Source organism: Labrus mixtus, chromosome 7, assembly GCF_963584025.1.
Source record: "Labrus mixtus chromosome 7, fLabMix1.1, whole genome shotgun sequence".
Lineage (NCBI taxonomy): Eukaryota > Metazoa > Chordata > Actinopteri > Labriformes > Labridae > Labrus > Labrus mixtus.
The window spans coordinates 6,234,787-6,257,717 of record NC_083618.1 but is presented as its reverse complement, the minus strand read 5'-3'; the positions used below and the strand labels follow the sequence as shown (position 1 = coordinate 6,257,717).

The 22,931-nt window shown below is 40.5% G+C and overlaps 2 protein-coding genes and 5 non-coding genes across 7 annotated transcripts in view; 4 read left to right on the top strand and 3 right to left on the bottom strand.

Annotated features, from left to right (window-relative positions):
* Positions 1 to 142: 142 nt before the first annotated feature.
* Positions 143 to 11,881, top strand: tmf1 (TATA element modulatory factor 1). The gene is made up of 17 exons (XM_061042341.1): positions 143 to 757; positions 842 to 2,229; positions 2,912 to 3,015; positions 3,257 to 3,383; positions 3,757 to 3,862; positions 4,215 to 4,357; positions 5,856 to 6,022; positions 6,404 to 6,560; positions 8,312 to 8,404; positions 8,523 to 8,679; positions 8,761 to 8,953; positions 9,921 to 9,990; positions 10,077 to 10,169; positions 10,293 to 10,412; positions 10,517 to 10,675; positions 10,912 to 11,037; positions 11,145 to 11,881. Exons 1-17 carry the CDS (start codon positions 622 to 624, stop codon positions 11,283 to 11,285), a joined length of 3,480 nt encoding a protein of 1,159 aa, XP_060898324.1. The 5' UTR covers positions 143 to 621; the 3' UTR covers positions 11,286 to 11,881.
* trnar-acg (transfer RNA arginine (anticodon ACG)) lies at positions 9,519 to 9,591 on the top strand. The gene has a single exon. It is a non-coding gene; the product is annotated as a tRNA-Arg (tRNA).
* A 1,931-nt stretch (positions 11,882 to 13,812) lies between the features above and the next one.
* The window catches only part of eogt (EGF domain-specific O-linked N-acetylglucosamine (GlcNAc) transferase), an 18,275-nt gene continuing 9,156 nt past the window's right edge, over positions 13,813 to 22,931 (top strand). Inside the window, exons 1-9 of the mRNA XM_061042340.1 lie at positions 13,813 to 14,167; positions 14,701 to 14,804; positions 15,056 to 15,164; positions 15,386 to 15,480; positions 15,555 to 15,659; positions 19,466 to 19,572; positions 19,966 to 20,069; positions 21,091 to 21,183; positions 21,978 to 22,049. Of these exons, the coding sequence (XP_060898323.1) occupies positions 13,964 to 14,167; positions 14,701 to 14,804; positions 15,056 to 15,164; positions 15,386 to 15,480; positions 15,555 to 15,659; positions 19,466 to 19,572; positions 19,966 to 20,069; positions 21,091 to 21,183; positions 21,978 to 22,049 (993 nt within the window). The 5' untranslated portion in view covers positions 13,813 to 13,963. The remainder of the gene's footprint in view (positions 14,168 to 14,700; positions 14,805 to 15,055; positions 15,165 to 15,385; positions 15,481 to 15,554; positions 15,660 to 19,465; positions 19,573 to 19,965; positions 20,070 to 21,090; positions 21,184 to 21,977; positions 22,050 to 22,931) is intronic.
* Positions 16,194 to 16,265, bottom strand: trnae-cuc (transfer RNA glutamic acid (anticodon CUC)). The gene has a single exon. It is a non-coding gene; the product is annotated as a tRNA-Glu (tRNA).
* trnae-cuc (transfer RNA glutamic acid (anticodon CUC)) lies at positions 17,144 to 17,215 on the bottom strand. Its single transcript has one exon. It is a non-coding gene; the product is annotated as a tRNA-Glu (tRNA).
* Positions 17,873 to 17,944, bottom strand: trnae-cuc (transfer RNA glutamic acid (anticodon CUC)). The gene has a single exon. It is a non-coding gene; the product is annotated as a tRNA-Glu (tRNA).
* trnar-acg (transfer RNA arginine (anticodon ACG)) lies at positions 18,623 to 18,695 on the top strand. Its single transcript has one exon. It is a non-coding gene; the product is annotated as a tRNA-Arg (tRNA).

The window sequence follows — 22,931 nt, the reverse complement described above, 5'->3', positions numbered from 1 at the left end:
CTATATATTGAAACACATAGGCTCAAACGTTGTAAAATATATGTTCCACATTTGCCAGTATATAAATAAAAAAATGTAAGCCTGTCTCAGAGCAGTCAGACCGGATCGTGACGTCATGCTGCTACGTGGAAAGGAAGAAGATAACAGGCTAATGCTAGCTGCTACAAGTTGAGCGACCAAAACAAACGATGACGGCGGAGCAAAGGAGCCGGAAATCTTGGATTTACTATAGAAATTCGCTTTGTTTGATGGGCTGGATGCGATTTAGATAAACCTGTATTTCTACATGACTGACTTTTAAAACATGTTGGGATATTAAGAGCCAGCTGACCGGTTTCTCGGGCTGTGTCTGGGATTGATGTCCCCTGTACACTAACGTTATGCGTTTGCTAACCTACAGCTTTGCTAGGCTGTAGCTGGATGTCAAAGAACCTTTTTCTGTACTCAACATACATTTTAATTAACAAAATACTGCTCGCAGCAACTTATCTTGGCAAACGAAGAACACAATGTCAGTAAATTTGACTGCTTAGTGTGGGTACGCCGAGTTCCCTTTACTGTATGATCCGTGAAACCTTTACTGAACTTGGTGATAGCTAGCTAGCTAGCTATAGAGGCAAAATGAGTTGGTTCAATACATCTCATTTGTCTAGCTTCGCTAAGCAAGCTTTGACAACAGCTCAGAAGTCAATCGACCGGGTTCTGGACATCAAAGAGGAGGACCAATGGGGTGACACAGTTGTTATGCCTTATGATGGTAAGTAATGCAAAACACCATGATAAAAGCCTCCAAATAAACAGGTTGGATTACTTTTAAAACTGTTTGATTCTCCCCTGTCAGATGTTACAATACCTGAGAAGCTGTCATTAAGTGGAGGGTGGGGGATGACTCAATGGGAAGCACCACCTGAAGAAAAGACCACAACTCCTCCTACCTCTTCTGAGGCCATCACTACTCCTGTCACTCGCACAGTTGTGGATGAAACCGAGAACTTTTTCAGTGCCTTTTTGCCACCGGGAGACGTTCAAGTCGTCCCCAAATCCCAGGTGGTCTCGGTGCCCCCTACTAAATCCCAAAGGCGGCCTCGGGAAAAGGAAGAGAAAAACATTGAGGCTGTGGTCCAAAAAGAAGTGGAGACTGACGAGTCAGCACACAGCGCTGATGAGAGTACTGAGAATCAGAGAGCTTTTGAGATCCAGCCAGCGGACCCTGAGTCCTCCTCACCCACAGCAACTTATGCAGACACTGTTCTCCTGGAGCCTGTTTCTCCTGCTTACTCGTCAAGCGATTCTGCTTGTAACACTGATATCAAAGAGAGCAGTTTAGAAACAGATGTTAGCTTAAAGGAATCTGAAAACTCCATAACAGAGACACCACAGAATCCATGCGATCTCCAAATTGAGCAGGAAACCATAGATTCTTCCGATCCTTCTGCTGTCAATTCTGGCGCTATAAGCTCTACTTCTCCTAATCCGTCACCTTCCCCTTCCGCTAAAGAAGGACTAGTAGAGCATAAAGACTCAAAGGTGGAGGACCGTCAAAGTGATACCCCTTCTCCTCCGGTCAGTGCTTTCTCCTCAGGAACCTCAACCACCAGTGACATTGAAGTGCTGGACCATGAGTCTGTGTTAAGTGAGAGCTCGGCCAGTTCCAGACAAGAAACAGGTGAGGGCAAGGCTGGCCTACACCTGATGCAGGGCTCTTTCCAGCTTCTCTCTGCCTCAACCTGTGGAGATTTCCCCCGCCTGGAGGATTATTCCAAACTCACAGAGAGCTGCGGTTCTTCCTCAGATGCGTTTGAGCGCATCGATTCCTTCAGCGTGCAGTCATTGGACAGTCGGAGCGTCAGTGAGGTGAACTCAGATGATGAGATCCCTGGCAGCCGGACACTCGCGTCTGTCACTGCGGGCCCCGCTCCTTTGACAGTGTCGTCGGCTGTATGTGAAAAGCAAGACGATGGATTGGTGGAGAAGGTAGAAGAGGGGAAAGATGAGGAGGAAGACAGCTTCACAGAGCCAATGAGGGAGCAGTCGCTGGATGAGATGGAGGAAAGTGGACGGAGTGCGACGCCTGTTAATAGTGAACAACTGGAAGAGTTGACGGAACAGGAATGTGATGCTAATGTCACACTGTCGGATGCTACCTGCGTAGCTGGAGAGACGATCATCCCACCGATCACTGAAGACATGAAAGGTTTCTCAACAGCTCAGATTTTGGAGCTTCAAAAGGTAGCATTTGTTCCTATCAGTCTTTAAGTATCATGTGTAGGATTTTATGTTCATCTGATACATACATACATATCAACAAATCTACAAAGTCTATATAGCTGTGACGGTTACCTCCAGCTTGAAGGATGGTGTGTGTCTTTGCAATGACTCTTTGATAAGCAAATCTAAATCTGTTGAGAATAAAGTACCATGCAAAAGTCTTAAACTACATTGATCAGTAGAGAATAACAAGTTAAATATATAACATTTAAGTTCATATCTCTACATTAATAACAAAGTAAAATGTACATAAAAGAAATGCATCTAAAGCGATTCAGTTCTTTGCAAAGCTTCTTTAAAATGTAAAAGTAAGTAAAAAAGCTTTGCATGAATTTCAGTGTCATGACAATGAGGTCCATGAGACCCATGTCAGTATTTCTATGTCGCTTTGAATTTGTTCAAGCCAGCTGTCTGGAGCACACGTGTGTTTGTTTTCTGATGGGTTTAATCCCATCTTTGCCATGTGGTTAAAGTCATTGGACACAAAGTTTTAGTTTAGTTTCAGCCTTTCAATTGTTCCACTATTCCCAGAAGCCAGTCTTCAAACCTTTACAGTATATCTCTACTGCACCACGTCACCTTTTCATGTTTTTAGTCTTCTCATGCTTGTCAACACAGAAATATCCTTTGGACATTTTTATAGGTCATCGATGAACTGTCAGGGCGCCTTGAGAAGAGAGAATCCCAGCTGCTGGCAGTCAGCAAAGACAAAGCCAGGCTGGAGGAAGAGTGTGACAATCTTAAAGAGTGAGTTTGTTCTTCACGTTGTCCCATGTTGTTCATATAACTCCATAAATGTGTCCAGCTATAGGTGAAGCTACACAAATGAATGTTTATGTAGCTTCAGGCTGAAATGTAAATCGATGTTTTTTCATGAAGTTACTCTAATTGTTGAATGCTTTATGAAGCTACTTGTGTTGTTTTTGCCTTGGTGCTCTATATACTTTGAGAATGAGCTCTTAAACCAATGTGTCTGTTCCTCCTCAAGTGAAGTGGTAACCTTGAAGGAGGAGAGCTCCACTGTTCAGTCCCTGAAGGAGGAGTTCACCCAGCGCATCGCAGACACAGAGAGGAAGGCTCAGCTTGCCTGCAAAGAAAGAGACATAGCAAAGAAGGTAACATGTTAGTCTTCCTAGGCCAGGGGTTCCAGAACTTTGGCAAGCCAAGGACCCCCATATAGCATTAGCCAATGGCATGGACTGAAAATGTTCGTACATTTTGTTCATTCCTTGGAATTGTCAATACAATGTACATGACAAGGTAGTTAAGACACACAACTTCTTAACATGTTTCCTTTTATGTTTATTAACATTTTATTATCTTGTTATGCATTCAATGTCTTTTTGTATTAAAACTGTCTGAACCATAAGTTTCCGAGACCCCTAGAGTCTCCTCCTGGGTGGGCTGGGAGCTCCAATTTCAAGATGTTAAGATACAAAGACTAACAGTGTCTTAAGTGCTGGTGTTAAAAATGTTTGTGTCGCACAGGAAATCAAGGGCCTGAGAGAAGAGCTTTCTACCAGACTAAACTCCAGTGATACAATGGAGATCATCAGAGAAAAAGAAGAGCAGATCAGAGGCCTGCTGGAAGAAGGTAACACTGATTGTTGTCGCTAAATATTATATATATATATATATAGTATATACTCTTCACCAACGCCAACCCTGCCAGTTTGATTCTGGACAGCTTTTTTACTCGGTTGTCAGTTGAGCCTCACGTGGTACTGTGGCTTATTTTACTATTTCATGTGTTTGAGTAGTAGGAATCATTCAAACATCCGTCTTGATGGAGCCTTTTTTAAAGTGCAGACACTGACTTTGTAATCCTGAATTAAATACAAGGTACAAATACAAAACAAGGCTCAGACATAGCAGGTCTCATTTGTATATCTGTGACTAATTTTATTAAAGTTGGCTGATCAGGTGTTTATCTCTATCATGTTTAGGTGAAAAGCTGTCTAAGCAGCAACTGCAGCACAGCAACATCATCAAGAAGCTGCGATCGAAGGAGAAGGAGAGCGACACAAAGATCACCAGGCAACAGAAGAAAATCAAGGAGCTGGACGAGGAGCTCCGACAACTGCAGCAGGTAACACTTTTGTTTGTGTTTGGTGCCCAGTTAAAAATTTAAATATATCATATCAAGATACTTCTCTGACTTATTTTTATAGTTTTAAAAATATTTGATATAAATTTACATTAAAAAAAAAAAAAAAAGAAATTGTTGGTTTTCTTACAATGGTAAATTATGTTTGACAGAGGCACGGTTTCTATTGTATAATATAATAATATAATATTGGTTCTAGAGGTTAAAGGAGGAATATGCCACTTTTTGATCCAGTAGATGTCGCCCTTGAGCACCAGCATGAAACCAAAACAACTTGACCTGCATTGTTATGTTAGCATGCTAATGCTAGCTGTCTTTAGTTTGCTCGTAGCTTCACACTGCATGTAAATTTACGTGAAATGACCGTGATCTAAAAGCACTTACGTGACATACAAATAAGCAGTGAGTACAATTCTGCACTGCAATTCTACAATTCATTTAGCAGACGCTTTTATCCAAAGCGACGTATAAGAGAGTAAGTACAACACAAGCAAGGATCTAGAAAATAGGGAACAATGTCAGTAAGAGCAAACGATCAGCTTTGAGTCTGATTGGACACACAGGTGCTGACAGGAAGTGACCAGAGGCAAAGCACAACATTGAGGGCAGTTCTTGAGTGCTCTAATCAGTATAGAAACCATCTTATAAGTCATCGTTATCAAACAAAAACAATCGTCACAACCATCATCATCATCAATAATATGGAGACCATCATCATTAAGTTAGTAGGTATTCATGAAAGAGCTGGGTCTTTAGCTTTTTCTTAAAGGTGCAGAGGGACTCTGCAGATCGAATGGAGTTCGTACAGTATGTTATTCTTCTTTTCTCTAGTCCCTCAATTAAACAACTTTTATACGCGAGGGGAGGAGTCGGCTGGCCGCCCCGTCCATGTAAACACAGTGTAGATACGGCTCAGACAACATCACAGACAGCGGGACACGGGTCATTGCAGACAGTCATGACTCACAGAGTTATTTTCAGAGGATATACTGGATTTCTGCTATATTTATGTGTAAAATGACGGACATTCAGCCTTTAAGGGTTTGGTAAACATTTAAATCATTTTAAGTAGAAAATGAGGTCATCAGATTAGACTGGATTTAAAAACGAATGTAATTCTCAAAAATGTCGTCACATTGTCTAAATTGTTGAGCAACACTACCCTCTCTGAAATGAATAACCAACCTGAGTCATAATTATGAGACTTTAGGAAATGACTTCTAAACACACACCTTTGAACCATGTTGTTGCTGCTTCTGGTGCTAGTTTTCTTAAGAATGAAAGTAGGTTTGTTGAGTGATGGAGGCCGGTTCATGCCAAAGTCATTTTGTGGTTGTTGTTTAAGTATTGTTTGAGTTAGAGGTGTGTCACTCTCATTTTTAATTTGTCGTCCTGAAATACTTTTTTTCTGTCTTTGAAACCCTTGATGTTTGATGCTTATATTTATTTCAAAATTCTGCACTTGGTTTGTGTGTTTTAGGTTCTAGATGGGAAGGAGGAGGTTGAGAAGCAGCACAGGGAGAACATCAAGAAGCTGAATGCTGTAGTGGAGCGGCAGGAGAAGGAGCTGAGCCGGCTGCAGACGGACTCCGAGGAGCTGCAGGAGAAGAATAGAAGCATCCAGGCTGCTCTGGACAGCTGTTACAAGTAATCACTACACCCTGCCATCCAGACTGAATATATATGAGTAGAGCAAAGTGACATATTTACTGAGTGATAACCCAGTTTATGTATTCATTGTATTTGAGATGCAAGTATATATTTTATTCCTGGTTGTTTATAGATATAATACATTTGGTTAATAGTTTAGAACCTGTTTCCATTTTTGTACAAAGACCATATACTTCTTACAGATGGGTTAGCCAAAAAAAAAAAATCCAACCATTTACCATGTACATACATATACTGTATATCTGATCCGATCTGAAGTACAGAGCCAACTACATACAATGTTTCACTGTTACTGCAGACAGAAATGGCAAAGGAAAGCACATGTAAATGTAAATTGTCTTGTCTTTCTTGTTTCAGGGAGCTGGCAGAACTTCATAAGGTGAATGCCAGCAAAGCCAGCCAGGCTGAAGAAGTAGCTCTTAGCATGGAAATCCAGGCCAAGGAGCAGCTGAGTCTGACTCTTGAGAAAGCCCAAGAGGAGGCCAGGTTGCAACAGGAGGCCCTGGCTGATCAGGTAACACAACTCATGCTGTACTTACACCAAGTAATATTTGTTTTACTGTGCATGTAAGCAAACTGAGCTTAACCAGCATGTATTTGTTTACCTTGTACACTGTGTAGGCTTTAGTGCAGAATAACAAAACACTCAGTCTTCAATTATAAGTCAGTAGCAAAGCTGTTGCTTGTACTCAGCTCTGTTGAAATGTTCATGTAAAAATGTCACTATAGCAATTTCTTTAATGTTTTTAGACACATTTATTTAACTTTGCACATAGGTGAAGTGAGCTAGACCAGTGGCAGATTTACTTTTCAGCCCTTGCTTATTTCTGTAAACACAGCAGTAATAATGTTTAGACACAAAACTCCTTGATGTTTTCTAAATGAGCTGCACGTGTGAACGCAAACTGATACATTTTTTCACCCTGACTTTTTAAACAAAATGTTATTGAAGGGCAAATAGAAGACAAAGTGCAGACTTAAGGCAAAAAAAAGGGTTCCTTTATTTAAATTTTCTTATAACATGAAACAAATCCCAACACCCGTGCGTCCCTTCAGGTCCTCATTTTGGGAGACTATACAGGTTCAATACAAGAGGACCTTATAGGAGAGGAACTTAGACCAAGAAAAACAAAAGAGACCAACTGAGCAAACAAAACAAAACAAAACAGAACCTAGGACACCAGCTAAAAGGATGAGACACAGTTGACAGTCTGCATTCTGTACAGTAAGTAGAAATACACAGTGGATTAACTCATCAAATCTGTATATTTTCGAGTGCTTGGTCCATCTAAGCTTGAGACTTGTCCCGGTTGGCTGCGCGTGTATCAAATAGGGGTTGCCAGATTTTCAGGAAAATATGATCTCTGTTGCTGGACTTAATGCATAATCTCTATATGGAGTACACTCCCTAGATCTCTAAGCCACTGTTGGAATAGAGGGCGAGACTCTGACTTCCAATGCAAAAGGATAATGCTTTTTACTGGTAGTGTGAAAAAGAATTTGGCCTGACCTTCATACTTATAAATAGCCTGATTCACTCCAGCTGCTCTAAAGATAGCAAGTAGAGGATCTGGAGTGATAGTTTGGTTAAAGGCCTTCTATAGGTAGTCAAATATAAGAGACCAAAAAGTTTTTAATTCTGGGCAGGACCAGAACCGGTGGGTATGTGTACCGGGCCCCCTGACTTTATCCAGAGTTTCTCCTGCCAGCCCCCTAGTATTATTTCCACAGAACGTCAGAGTGAACCGATGTCAGAAAGCAGCAGGATATAGTCAGGAGAATTCACTAAATCACGAATTATGAAGTGGTGGTGACATTATTCCTCAACAATTAGCACACGACCAGTATTAACACAACCGGTACGATCTACAGTATGTGCGCGTAATTAAACGGCTGCATTAAGATTTCTGTTCATCCGTGTGTTCTTCTCCGCTTTGTTGATACTGTGAGTCTGTTGAACTACACAAAGCATTGATATAAAGGCAAATACTCTCAATATAAAGCTGTGTAGTGAACTCTGTTGCTTCGTACACCACTTCCGGAACCTTTTTTTATTTGTCATGTTTCGCCTCAGGAGACCACCTGCCACCCCCCTCCTGTCTGACAGGAATAGTCTCCTATTGTGACGTGCATGTGTGAACAACCAGATCAGGAGGATTTCAGGGGCAGTTCTCTAGAAGTTTTCGGGAGTGCATATGTGAAAACGACTAAAAAGCTTAACAAGACAACCTAGATTCATATTATTTTTTTTATTGTTGTGTTCAGGTAGCTGATCTGAGAGTGGCTCTGCAGAGGGCTGAGCAACAGCAAGCAAGGAAAGAAGATTATTTGAGAGAGGAGATCAGTGAGCTGCAACAGGTAACATATTATGCTTGTCATAAAGTGTGCTATTAAGCTATTTCCATTCGAAAATCAGCCAAGTAAGAATTATTTTGAACAGAATTATTCAAATTCACAATATTTCTGTCTTCAACAGAGAATACAGGAGGCAGAGACCAGGAACCAGGAACTCAGTCAGAGTGTCACATCAGCAACACGGCCCCTTCTGCGACAGATTGAGAACCTACAGGCCTCGTTGGGTGGGCAGACTGCATCCTGGGAAAAACTTGAGAAGAGCATCTCTGATAGGCTTGGTGAGAGGCAAACCAACAGCGAAACACAGCACTTGTAACAAAGCGAACTAAAAGCTTGACATGTTTTCTGCTCTACATTAGCGGACGCCCAGGCACAGCTGGCTGTTGCTGTGCAGAAGGAGCGATCCGCAACAGAAGAACTGTTGTCCATCAAATCCCAGCTGGCCTCTCTGGAGTCCCAGAATTCCCTGCTCCGACAGGAAAAGGCTCGAGTCCTGGCACAGGTCGATGCAGAGAAGAACAAAAGAGAGAAACTGGAGGATGATAGCAGCAGGTAACAAATTACAACTTTAAACTTAGACTAATACATCCAGTAGATATTTCCCTCCTCGACTGTTAATTCTCGGTACATTTGGATGATACGCTTAGTTAAGGTACTGTGTTTGACTGATTTGAAGACATGGCTTTCTAATGCTTATGGAGTTGCTACTTTTTCTCACAATATATTATAAAAGAGAAGAATGAAGCACAATTTAGACTAAAACTTTTTTCTCATTTGGCAATGGTTTGTCTCCAGAAAATCTGTTACAGACATTAGTAAAAGACACAATGATTCTTATACTGTGTGTACTTTGTGTAGAAAATTACTGCTATAATGTTTCTGTCTACAATAAAACTTGTTAAACTATGCAGGAGAAATCAGCCACACTCTCTCCTCTTGTCGGGCCTTTGCTTCCTGGAGAGCACTGTTGTTGTTTAACAGCCAACTGATTTGTTAGTCATAGTGATAGTTTGAAGCGTAGGCTTCGGGGGGAGGGGGATTTTTCCCCTGGTGGAAGCAGTCATGCGTGTATCTGGCTGCATGAATATCTTTTGTGAGAAGACTGAGAGCTTTTAAGGGGCCAGTGGCGCAATGGATAACGCGTCTGACTACGGATCAGAAGATTCTAGGTTCGACTCCTGGCTGGCTCGTAGCTTTTCATGTTGTGCCGAAAGGAAGGAAGAAAATAAATCTTCAAACTGCGGTGAAATGCCTCTGTGTCTTGCTAATGACTGTAACCGAATCTGAAAACATTATTATTTAGAAAGAGGTATTGCACTGCTCTTTGCTGCTCAATATAATTGTAGTTACTTTAGTGGAATATCCTTAAACACAATTATCATGATATTTAACATCATTATAGGTTATTTCACACTACATGATAGCATTTCATTACAAGCACATCAGAGGTGATTCCTCTGTTTTCCAGTCGTTGATACTGTTTGATGTTTGTCACTTATTGCCTGTTCTCTCATCTCAGGGAGCATGTCGAGCTGGAAAACCTGCGTGGAGAACACATTAGGATGCTAGAGGATGCCAAAAAAGAAAAGGTGCCGAAATGTTCTTTCCTACTCTCTCTGTTATCCATTATTTGAAAAAAATGTGCTTATTTGCATATATGTGCCTCTTCCACCAGCTGCTACTGACCAATCAATTAGAGATGGAGAAGATGAAGGTGGAGCAAGAGAAGAAGAAATGCTATTTAGCACAAGAGGCACTCAAGGAAAAGGTTGAGTAGAACGTAGAGAAACGTGGACATACAAAATGTTACCCTTAGTCTGCTTTGTTATACCCTTTCAAATGAGGTGTCGTAACTCTGTTGTTTAATAGTTGAACATTTTTTCCATATCAGGAGCGGAAGGCTGTGATCCACTCTGTGGAGCCTCCGGCCTCCTCCACACCGTCCCTGTCCCGCTCGAGCTCCATCAGTGGGGCTGACAATACCGGCCTGCACGCACCAGTTCTTTCCCAGGTACACGATGAGGAAAACATTTTGAATTTAAAAACTACACTTAGTTTGTACATCGCTGTATTTCTGTAGTTTGATTGATCCTAACAGCTCACATTCTCCAACAGGATGATTCTTTGGATCATTCACTCAGTACCATGACCATGTCGATGTCGATGAATGGGACCAACCTGTACGAGGCTGCCCGGCTGTCTGGAGGCTCCAGCATCATTGAGAACCTCCAGTCTCAGCTCAAACTCAGAGAAGGAGAGATAGCACAGCTGCAGGTAGCAATGATAAAATAACAACATAACACTAATTCATCAGTTTGATGAATCGGCTTCATGGCAAAACCAGCTGGTCCAAGCTTTTCATGTTTTCCCTACAGTCACCAGTACACAGAATAGTAGTTTACTACATGTATCAACATGACCAACTCTCAGCACAGGGATCGTCCTGTGCTTCAATTAAAAAGCTGATTATCTACCAAAGGTTTTAACCTTAGTTTCTCTTGCTTTGAAAGCTTGAGATTTCTGCTCTAGAGAGGAGTCGTTCAGTGATGGCAGAAGAGCTGGTACGCCTCACCAATCAAAACGATGACATGGACGAGATGGTGAAGGAGATCCCAAAGTTAAAAATTCAACTCAAGGTAAGAGCTAATCAGGGAAATCAGACTATATGTCATTGGAAAAGTTCTGTCTTGATGGCTGATTTGTTTGCAGAGCCTCTTCTAATTTGTGCGGCTTTGTATTTCAGGAACTGGAGCAGAGGCACAACACAATCCTTCAGATGTACGGGGAAAAGGCTGAAGAGGCAGAAGAGCTCAGACTGGACCTCGAAGATGTGAAGAATATGTACAAAATCCAGATTGATGAACTGCTGAAAAACCAGAAATAAACAGTTTTTCTGTGCTATTTTAGGAACACATACTAAACAAGATGACCAATCTACCCAGGCATGAAGTGAGAGGTGAAGATAGGACAGAGAGTGTAAGTTTAATCACTGTGTCAGATGAAAAATAGGTTTTCTTTTTCTTTTTTCTTTTAACTAATGATCACATCAAATATTTAAGTTAGGATCTTGGGATTATTCATGGCATACAATGTATTACTGCACAATCAGTATGAAGAATAGTCACAGTTTAAGATTCAGGTGCCCTTCTCCAATAGTTGGGATTTAGCTCAAACTTCACTATAGATTACATAGCGAGGACGGGTCGTTTCAAATGGTACCTTCAAGACAGTTTATAGAGATGGTGAAGGCCCTTGCACTATACAAATTCATCCTTGTTTATCTCTAATGCATTTTAAGAATAGTTAAAGAACTATATAATTTTATTGTACAGAAATATGTATGTATTGTTCTTTACTCCTTACAAATCACAAAATGTTGTGTAGGCCTGAGAGTAGTCTGTGATTAAAATCCTGAAGATTTGGTATCAGACATTATAAATATGTAAATGAATAAACATCTATTCGGGTGGTGGAAAAACATGTGATTCTTAGTTTCAAATGTGTGAAATAACATGAGCAGTCATAACAACACTATCTTAATGATACACACAGCTCTTCAAATAAATGTCCTTAGTCTTAGCACAGTATCTGTTTGTAAATTAGTACAAGACTATCCTACATAACCTGAACATGCACAGATAATGCCTTTGTTGGTTCAATTCAAAGGTTCAACCAAGGTTTGTAATACTTTCTGATAATGACGGCTGCATTTCTTAAAATGTCTTTTCAATTAGAAAAGTTGTCCAATGTCAACATTTCTTGTAAAAGGATAGAAAGCCACTAGAGTCAATGGAAGTTACATGTAATAATAGAAATAGAAAGATGTGGTACACAGTGCCATCCTCTGGCTGTTACTCACATTACATACCGGGTTAAGATTTCCGGTGTTATGGCGACCACCGGCACCGGCATCGCTTCAGTGTGGAGAACAGAGAGCTGTGCTTTCAGGTAAACTGCATCTCTCAAACTCTCTCCAGCTGCTGCAGACGACTCTACACGAGTGAGTGTTTCTGCACACAAGCCGTGTGCATCGTGCAAATGTGAAGTGTTTCTTCCTCAGTATGTTTCAATGCAACACTTGTCCAGCTTAAGATAACGTGAGAACGGCTTAGTAGTAGAAGTATCGCTATCAATATGTTAGCCACCTAATAAATATCTCAGAATGTATCCTTCAATACGAAGTGTCGTCGTTGTATCAGAGAAAGAGCAACAATTAAGTAACACGTTATTAACGCCACCTAACACTTTCTCAGTCTTTCTGTGAGCGTTGCTGGTGGTCTGCCACGTTAATAACATATTTGAGTAGCCTAAACTAGTAAATTCACTGTAGATACTCATTAAAATGACAAAGTGGAGCTTATTATCTTGCCAAATTAAGTTTGCGTTTTTCTCTTAAAGCGCCAGTGTGACAGTAAGATGAGGATAACACGTTTAGGGGCATCATGCACTTATAGTATCACTGATTGCACAGCTCCCTATGTCGATACTGTCCATTTACAACTCTGTTTTTGCACATTTACATTTAATCTTTCATATTTAAGACTAGTAATGCTTAGTTAAATCCTGGTTGTATATATTCCCATTCTCAGTTTTGATATTTTTAGTGCATATTTACTTTGTATTTAATATGATATTATGTTTAGATTTGCTAATATTGTGTTTTTTACTCATATTGTGTGTTTGGGCAACCTGCTGCTGTAATGCCACAATTTCCCAGTTTGGGATCAATAAAGTAATTCTATTCTATTCTATTATAATTAACAGGGGCTAATAAAAACTTAAACGTTATTCAATTACAGAAATTTCACATGACGATGATTGACAATTAATTCATCTAAAATGTGGGCGGGATACTTGTGTCGTGTTAAGTTTAACGTTTAGTTATTCAGGTAACGGTATTTCACATGGAGCTGCTTTTTCCCCCACAGTAGAGCTATATGCAGCATCCTGTTACGCCCACATCAGAGAGGATTGTTTACATATTAACTATCCTTCTACATTTGTTTTTAATCAGGCGTGATACTCTTACGCTTAAAAACTTTGTTGCTACCTAACCCTGCAGGGCATTTTTATTCTATTATTATTTTAACAGATCATACCCTGCATTTTGAGTCCAGTTCAAATGTTTGGGATTCATTGTTTAACAGCATAATGTGGTTATTGCACTAAAGGAGTTGATTTTGGGAGTGATGAATGTCAGAGGTTCAAACCACATGCATACTTGGATCATAGAAATGTGTCTGTGTACTGTGTGAATGTTGGTTTGGCCATCTGAAACTGCATAAGTCACATTAATGCCAGCTTTTCATTTGCCCTATCCAGCCTCAGTTATGATTGTTCAGACAACAGTCGGAAAAGGGGTCAGTTATACTTCCTGCAACAGGACTTTTCCTTATGAGGCAGGTTCTCACACACTTGCTTGTTCCCACATGCTTGTCTACGGCGGCGTTAGGCTTTAAACTTAGATTACAGAGTGCAAGTCTGAGTCTGTGTTTCTTTCTCTCTGTCCTCAGGGTGCTGTGAAAAGCAGCGGCTGTCTCTCATGTCTGTGTGACTCTGACTATGCTGCTCTTGGTGGTGTTGTGCATAGTTTTTTCATTCACTTTGGTCGCCACTGAGAGGGCTGAGAACATCAACCACAGACCACCAGCACCGCTACTCAACTACAGCAGGATCGCCCTGCCGCCAGAGCATGTTCCCTTCTTCCTCTACAACAACAAGAAGGTCGCCAAGCAATGCCGCCTGGACCCCCTCTGTCCTTTTAAAGTAAGTCATGCACTTTGTCTATTTTTTTCTATTTTGAGTGCTGGCATGTCGCGTGAGTTTTTGCTGTTCTGTGTGAAAAGCTCAAGGCCCTTGGGTAACAGAATCAATTGAATTGTCTGTTTGTATTTTGTAGTAAACTGACAATCGGCTTTACCTTCAATCATACATTTAAATGAATTCACTCATTTATTTATTTATTCGAAGCAGCGTGGAAGCAGCTGAATGTTTGGCAGCACCGTGAGTCCAAGACAAATTTCCCCAAGGGGACAATAAAGTGTATCGTATTGTATTTAAAGCTTTCAAGGCATTCAATGATCTTCAAGGGTGTGTGTATATGGACACCGATTGCTGCAGTGTCACACCGATGTTTCATAAAGAATGATACATTTCTAACATCACGATTAAATTATGTCTTTAAGAATATAATTATTTGCAGACTTTTGTATTGAAAAGTCATTGAGCAACTTTTTTTCTGCCAAACTTTCCCTTGAAGATTTTCCTTCACTTAAACAACTGTGTTCTTGTTGTTACACCAGGATGCACTGCAGGATCCGTCTGCCTGTTGGGGTTACGAGAAGAAGTGTGATCCAGATAGACTCTTCAGCTACCCAGTCTGTACCAGGGCGGACACAGGATGGTACTGTTTTTCACTTCATTTGAACACCTTTTCACAACTATAATGCTGTTTACATCATTTACTTTTTGTTCTCCTAGCAGGCATCCATAATGTATGAGGTGCTTAAAAATCACAAGTATAGTTAGTAATCCTTTATTCATAGGTATTTAATTCATAGGTCCAAAGTAAACATTGCTCATTCATAGCATGCATCTTTGATGATCCAGTATGATTTGGGCTTTGCTGATCTGCACTAATCTCTAAACTGTCAGGGCTCGTTCACTGGAGGCAGCCCAGGAGCTCTTTTGGAAGCAGGCTGATTTTGGCTACGTGAAGGAACGTCTCTCTGAGCTCAAAACACTGTGCAAGGCCAGCAAGCCGGTAAGTCTGCCCATTTCCTTTGTTCCCACGGGCCTACTGAGTCAACAGGAAGAAACAGCAGGTAGAAACATACAAAGTCACAAATAGGCCTGACATTTTTCTTTTTTTTTACAGTAGTGCAGAGACAGAAAAGTGCAAATTCCATTCTCAAAATCTACACAGTTCCAAGGTTTCTCAATATCGCTTAAATATTTAATAGTTCTATTAATAACATTTTTCAGGGGAGCTCATCTTTAAGGTGCAGTAGCCACACTCGCTTCTGTAAGGCAACAAACCTTTACCTGGACTTGCGTAAGCCACGCAGAGGTCACGAGAGGTCAGTATGTTTGAGAATAATGTGTACATGAAAAGAGATGAGAATGGCTTGACACCTATCCATGTTTGTTGCAGATACAAGGAGGACTTCGTTCAGAAGGGGGAGATTGGTGGCTTCTGCAGACTGAACAAGCAAGCACTTGCTGCAGAGGGAGAGCACAAGAGCCCCCTACAATCTTGGTGAGCAAAGAGAAACTCACATGTATACAGTATAATATACACCCTGTTACTGGCACAACTGCGGTAAAATCAACGACTTCATGATTGGTATTAAAAAAAAAAAAGTGTAACGCATCCATGGCTAACATAACATAACATTGATTCGTAAATTGGTTTTTAAAGACATAGTTCAGAATATGTCACTTTTGGGGTTCGAATACAAAGTGCAAGAGGAGAGATTCTCTGAGATGGCCAGTTAAGTTGTAAAATATATTCTTAGTATATCAGACGCTGAAGGTTGTATTGATTTCTTACAAATGACACACTTCAGGTTGCTTAAATATATATTATGGCTTCTCCTGTCCTCATCAATACAGCGCTTAGAATCTGTGCTGTTACTTTTGGCCGCTTCTTCAAACCACTTCAAAAAATCTGAACAACCCCTTTCATTGTCAACATGTTGTTGTGTAATGTCATGGCTTTAGCATGATGTTAGAGGTCAGGCTCTTTGTGCTTTGAATGAAGTTCATTCTACAAAGCAAGTTGAAAAGTGAGTTCCCTGACCGGGAATCGAACCCGGGCCGCGGCGGTGAGAGCGCCGAATCCTAACCACTAGACCACCAGGGAGCTGCTTGTAAGGCTTTCACATTTGTAGAAAACTCCTGAAGAAATCTGGATAATTTCAGGAGGTATGTATGTGGAAACTCAAACAGCCACATTTTTGACTTGGACTTTACCCGGAGTATCTCCTGCCAGCCCCCTAGTATTTCTTCTGCAGAAAGTTCGGATGAGCTTTTGTGAGAATGCAGCAGGATATAATCAGGAGAATTCACACCGAGCGAGTGGGAGGGGGTTATGACGTTTATCCCCTGTGACCGCTGCAAAATTAGAAGAGTGAGAATCATTTCACAACTCATAACAGTGATAATGTGTGCCCACTGGAGCGACTATGAAATCAGGGAGTTTTTGTCTATGAGGGTCGATGCTGAAATTGTTCGGCAGATAAAGGGGACAACCAGGGACTCGGTCGTGTACGACCAAATAATGACGCTGTTATGCGACCGTAGAGTTACCGGAACAAAGGTCCAGGTAAACATGAAGCTGAAGTCCCTAAAGACATTTTACATTTTCGTTGACCATAATGTCCGGAGTGGAAACGAGAGAGCGAGACGTGGACATATTTTGGTCTTTGTGAGGCTATTTGGTTAGTTAAGTTGTAAAATATATTCTTAGTATATCAGACGCTGAAGGTTGTATTGATTTCTTACAAATGACACACTTCAGGTTGCTTAAATATATATTATGGCTGCTCCTGTCCTCATCAATACAGCGCTTAGAATATGTGCTGTTACTTTTGAACGCTTCTTCAAACCAATTCAAAAAATCTGAACAACTTCTTCAGTTGTCAACATGTTGTGTAATGTCATGGCTTTAGCATGATGTTAGAGGTCAGGCTCTTTGTGCTTTGAATGAAGTTCATTCTACAAAGCAAGTTGAAAAGGGAGTTCCCTGACCGGGAATCGAACCCGGGCCGCGGCGGTGAGAGCGCCGAATCCTAACCACTAGACCACCAGGGAGTTGTGCTGATTACCAATCAATCAAAGAATCCAACACATGTCTTATATGCCAAATGTGTGGCCTTCTTGGATGGACATGTACATGAGTGTGTTTCCCTCAAAGTATCATTAATGTAGTTATTTAATCTATCACAGTAAACAACCACCAGTCTACTGTTATCCCTCAGTGCCAGCTGCTCCTGTCACTCAACATTCAACATGGTTAAAATTAGCAAACAAGCACGCAGTCTCTTCTGATCCACTCCTTTGGATTTGACTCCTTTCCATTTTCAGCATGTGAAGTAGTTCATGAAAATGTGACAGTTCCCTCAATTGCCTGTTCTGCTTTCTATGTGAGAAGGATTGATCACATAACACAGAAAAATAATAATAAGTATTTAATCAATGTGAATATAAATATTTAAAAAGAAATGTGTCATATTCAATATGATTACTTCATTCTTTCTTGTAGGGCCCGCACGATATGGGAGTTCTGAGGAGAATATGGATATAGATAGTGAGGAGAAAAAAACTCAGAAACCGATATATCGCTGATCGCCGACAACAAAATCTGGGGGATTTTTGTCTGCTAGAGTCGGTTGTCAAGTAGTTGTTGTGTAATGTAATGGCTTTAGCATGACATTAGAGTTCATGCTACAAAGCAAGTTGAAAAGGGAGTTCCCTGACCGGGAATCGAACCCGGGCCGCGGCGGTGAGAGCGCCGAATCCTAACCACTAGACCACCAGGGAGCTGTGTCTGAGGTTAGAGAAGAGATGAGTGAGCTAGTGTAGCATCACAGATTGTCACTAGGTGGTGCTTTTGACCTACACCTCAAAGTACTCCGTTTTAGCCAGCAGTCATCTGAAGATATAAATGTGCTGTACAGTCCGGAGCCTCTAAATTGTATAAAACATACAATACTTTTAGATGCCTGTCTACAGAAACACAGCAGGAGCAGCTAATGTGCTGCCTTGAGCATTATTGTATGACATTCACTTCCAGTGAGACCAGCTTCCCTCCATAGAGAGATTAAAGAAAGGAAAAGCTGACCCATGTAAAGCTTTTACAGACACAAAGTCATGCAGAGTGATCTAAAAAGGCGGTCAACAGCTTTCCCCCTTCCTCTGCCAGAGAGACTGAAAGAACCGAAGAAGGCGGTGACCTCTCTCTTTTAAATGTTACTCAGAATTAATGAAGTAACTCCTCACCTAACTGATCTGAATAAAAAAGTAAATCCCAAAATCAGGGTTGAATATTTGATATTTTTTAAAACTAAATCACTGACATTGAACACTTTGAAAACACGCTGGCCTTTCTCAAAGCAGTCCTGATGGGGGGTGGGGGTGGGGGGGGGGTAGACAGGAATGTGAGGGTGGAGTTTAACTGATGAATGCATGCCTTTTCTCTTGGCCACATGGTCTTTCAGTGGGCCAGTGGCGCAATGGATAACGCGTCTGACTACGGATCAGAAGATTCTAGGTTCGACTCCTGGCTGGCTCGGTGTTTTGTCTGTGTGCGCTGAGAGAGTGCTAGTCAGGAGAAACTAGAGAGTAGATGTAGTGTTCTATATAATGTGAATTATATGTGTAATATAATCAATGTGATTTATTATATTTAACTCCAAATATCAAACATGTTGCTCTTTGCAGATACATAAAGGCACAGTCATGATTTGATGGTACTGTACTAGTTGGAATTATTAGGAATTATTGTTGCATTGATTAAAATGTAATCCTTTCTTGGACACTCACATCATAACCTTGATAACAAACAAGTCACAATTCTTCATATAGTATGTACAGGAAGGCATGGAGGACTGTGATGAAGGACTTCCCCATCTCAGTTGCAATAACATAAACAGACTGCTTTATACTCTTTTGCTAAACATTTATTTTACTTTATAACTTGTTATTGTTGATGACACTATTATATTTGACTGACTGTCAGCAAAAAAGCATCTGAGCCAGGTTCGAGGCAGGGCCGAACCATTTCTTGTACGGGGAGGGAGTAAGCTGCCTTAAAGCTACTTTATTTATTGACAGCCTTCATAGTTGTCTGTCATTGTTCGAAAAACTCTAAGATGGAAAACAATCAGTTAATGTGACCTCTGGTGATGACCGGCTGGCCTTTTTGCATATTTCTATTCAGTAACAGCTAACAGTCATCTTAGTTAGACCTGGGTGGGCAAATCTGTACTTTATACTTGAGTAGCACTGTACCATGTTAGTGCAAAAACAAAACTATATTGATGCGATGCGCTGTTCTTGCAGGTATGCTGAGCTGCAGACATACACGGAGCTGGACTTTAACCCCATAGAGGGTGGACACTGTGACATCATCATTGAAAAACCTACTGTTTTCATGAAACTGGATGCTGGTAAGCAATGAAAATATAAGGGAAGTAGATTTAAGATCTGCAGTTGTAACATGTAGATAAAACTTTACCTCTCATCATAATTTTAATAAAAACATAATTAATGCCCTTTTAAAAAATGTATATACATCAAATGTTTAAATATACATATAAGGAATAATGTGTTCCTAAAACGAATACATGTTTACAGTTTGCAATAGTAAGGATTCTTCCATAATATACACTTGATAAAAACCATTGTTGGAATGATCTACTTATGTGATGACAGATTCACTCCAGGTTATTTCCTCTTTTCAATATCAGGCCAAAGACCTCTCATCTTTATGGTTTACCAGTTTTCATTTTCAGTTGTTACAGGATGATACAAATAAACCTACTTTTCTGCTTCTATAATAGGGGTGAACATGTACCACCATTTCTGCGACTTTGTCAACCTCTACATCTCGCAGCACATTAACAACTCGTTCAGCTCAGATATCCACATCATCATGTGGGACACGGTGAGTATCTGATGCGTCTCACTAATGCGCCAATGGAGGGTGGGGGGGACATATTTCTGAATATGTTCTTATTTAAGATTATCCTTTAAAAATCTGTAGAGTAAGGGAAATATAGCAGTTCACATTGAGGTGAACATCACTTGTATCAACACTGGAAAATACAATTTTCAAAAATGTTCTTCTTGTGGTATTTGCTGCAATTTTAATAATCTTCATGGAATGTGACAAAACAAGATAAAGGCATAAGATGCTCATGGCACTTTTTTAAAATCTGTCTAATTAAAACACAGCCCAGGATTGATCATGTCCTGCTGACATTTAATCGGAGACATCCACTTTAAACTAAGATAGATTACAAAAAATAAACTTTTAAAAAGTAAATTGTTGAACAGAGTAAAAAGAGTATACTTCTTCAAATAGAAAAAGGGACACAAGATTTGCATTTAGTCATCTTGATCAAGAATATTTTGGCAGATGACTTCACTCCCTATAACACACAATCTGACAGAAGAAACATATGGTGTTAAAGGCTAAGTAAACAAATATAGAAAAATAGCGGGCAGGAATCCAAGCAGCCGTGTTGATGTGCAACAGTCACACTTTTTCTTTAACAAGTCAGTAAATATGCTCGTGGTTAAGACATCAAGGGGAAACAGCAGTTGAAAAGCAGAATGCTTTACAGACAGCCTTATCCGGCCCATTGTTCCTTCCACTCTGCACAGAGGTAAAGAGGAAAAAGGAAATAGAGAAAGACAAATGGGAGGGAGAGAAAACTGTCACGGAGAAGAAAAGCAGTGACCTTTCGGAACAAACTGCACACTGCAATCCAAACAGTGGCGGGCTGTCAGATTATAGAGCAATAAAAGACTGTATAAAAAATAAAGAATGAGAAAAAGAACAGATGACTGACTCTGGCACTGCTTAAGGATGTAGTACATTTGACTTTAATGGGGTTGTTTGTCTTTTCAGTACAATTAATTTAACTGAAACATGTTCACTCCTTTTTTATGTCTTTTGTCAGAGTTTTTATAGTTATGGAGATCTGTTCAGTGAAACATGGAGGGCCTTTTCAGAGTATGACATCATCCACCTGAAGACCTACGACTCAAAAAGAGTAGGTACAATGTCAACTCGGAGTGTTTTTTCCTGCTCTGACTTTGATGAATTCATCACTTACTTGTCAATGAAAGCGTTCAGGGTGCACAGACCCTGAAACACAGGAAATGTGTGCAATTAGTAACCATGGTCTTGATGAAATATTATGTAAAGAAACTGTGAAATAAGTCAGGGGGCCGGCAGTAGCTCAGTCTGAACTGGGTCGCCGGTTCAAGTCCTGGCACTGACCAAAGTAGGGAAGTTGGTGTTGGAGCTGGAGAGGCGGCAGGTCACTTCCTGAGTACTGCCGGGGTGCCTTTGAACAAGGCACGGAGCGTCCAACAGCCCTGGCACTGTCCCTGTGTAGCAGTGTGTAGCAGCTCCACTCTCACATCTCTCCATGAATGCATGTTCATATGCATGTGTGTAATTCAGGCCTATGTGTGTGTGTGTGAGAAGAATGTCTCTCAACAACAGTGTAAACATGAATTTCCCCTCTTAATAAAGTATGTGAAGGAAGACAGAAGAAACCAACCATGGCCTTACAGATAACAAATCAGCACCTCTCATTAATATAAATTACAGTGATAAAGATCCAAGCACTCGTGTGATCTCTGACAATAGCAGTCCCAAAGCAAGGAGAAGGAAACAGTAATCTATGTATATCTTGCCTGATTGTACATGTTGACCCCGAACCATCTATTCAATGTTTTTGAAAGCACTTGAAGATGTCTAATAAGTTTACATGCCTGCTAACCTGTAAGAAACTTTGCAGTATGCTAACTTCATTTCTTAACTCACTTTTGTCCATAGGTGTGCTTCAAAGATGCTTTCTTCTCCCTCCTCCCCAGAATGCGATACGGTCTCTTTTACAACACCCCTCTCGTAAGCTCTCCTTTATGTATCTGTTTGTGTGTGAGCACTAACCAGATATACTTTACATGTGCACGTAGGGCTGGGAATCTTTGGGTGTCTCAAGATTGGGTTCGATTTTGATTCTTGGGGTCACGATTTGATTCAGAACCGATTTTCCATTCAAAACCATTCTGGATTCATTGATCCATGGATTCAAAGTGTATTTAATGAATTAGTACATACTTCAGGATCTACTCCAGTCAGCTGTGATTTTGGCATTCTACTGAGTTAAAGAGCTAGCCTTAGCACTTAGCACTTAAAAACGATTTAAAGTGTCTCATACTCTCAGTGCTGTCTTGCTTTTAGTCTTTTTCTATGTTTTATCTGACATTTGTCATCATTTATCCGCCTGTCCTCCAAACATGCACGATGATATCTGGCTTTGTCATTTACATGCAGTGCAGCTCAAATATTTATGTGATGCATTCCAAAGTTCACCAAGTGCTTATGTTATTTAAATGATAATTCCAAGGAGATTACTATAAATATGATATCATGTAAATATGCGATGTCATGCAGTTCCAGCCTTGAGGTGTGAAATATTGATAGGTCAGCCTCAAGCTGATGCCTTTGATCGCCCCTGCAAATACATGTCACATTTATATTCATGTGCTCACATCCACAGCTACAGTGCAGAGGTGCATATGGGATTTCCTTAGACTTGAAGGAATGCGTAGCTGATATGATATTCATTCCATGGAGATTAGGAGATATGTATGTTTACAGTTTTGTCAGATATAGTGTGTTACCTATATATTCTTTTCAACCCAGTGCAGTACACAGGGAAGGCCAAATTAAATATGCCTTCAGTTCATTTCAAACTGGAGAGAAGATTTCCTAAAAAACAAATAT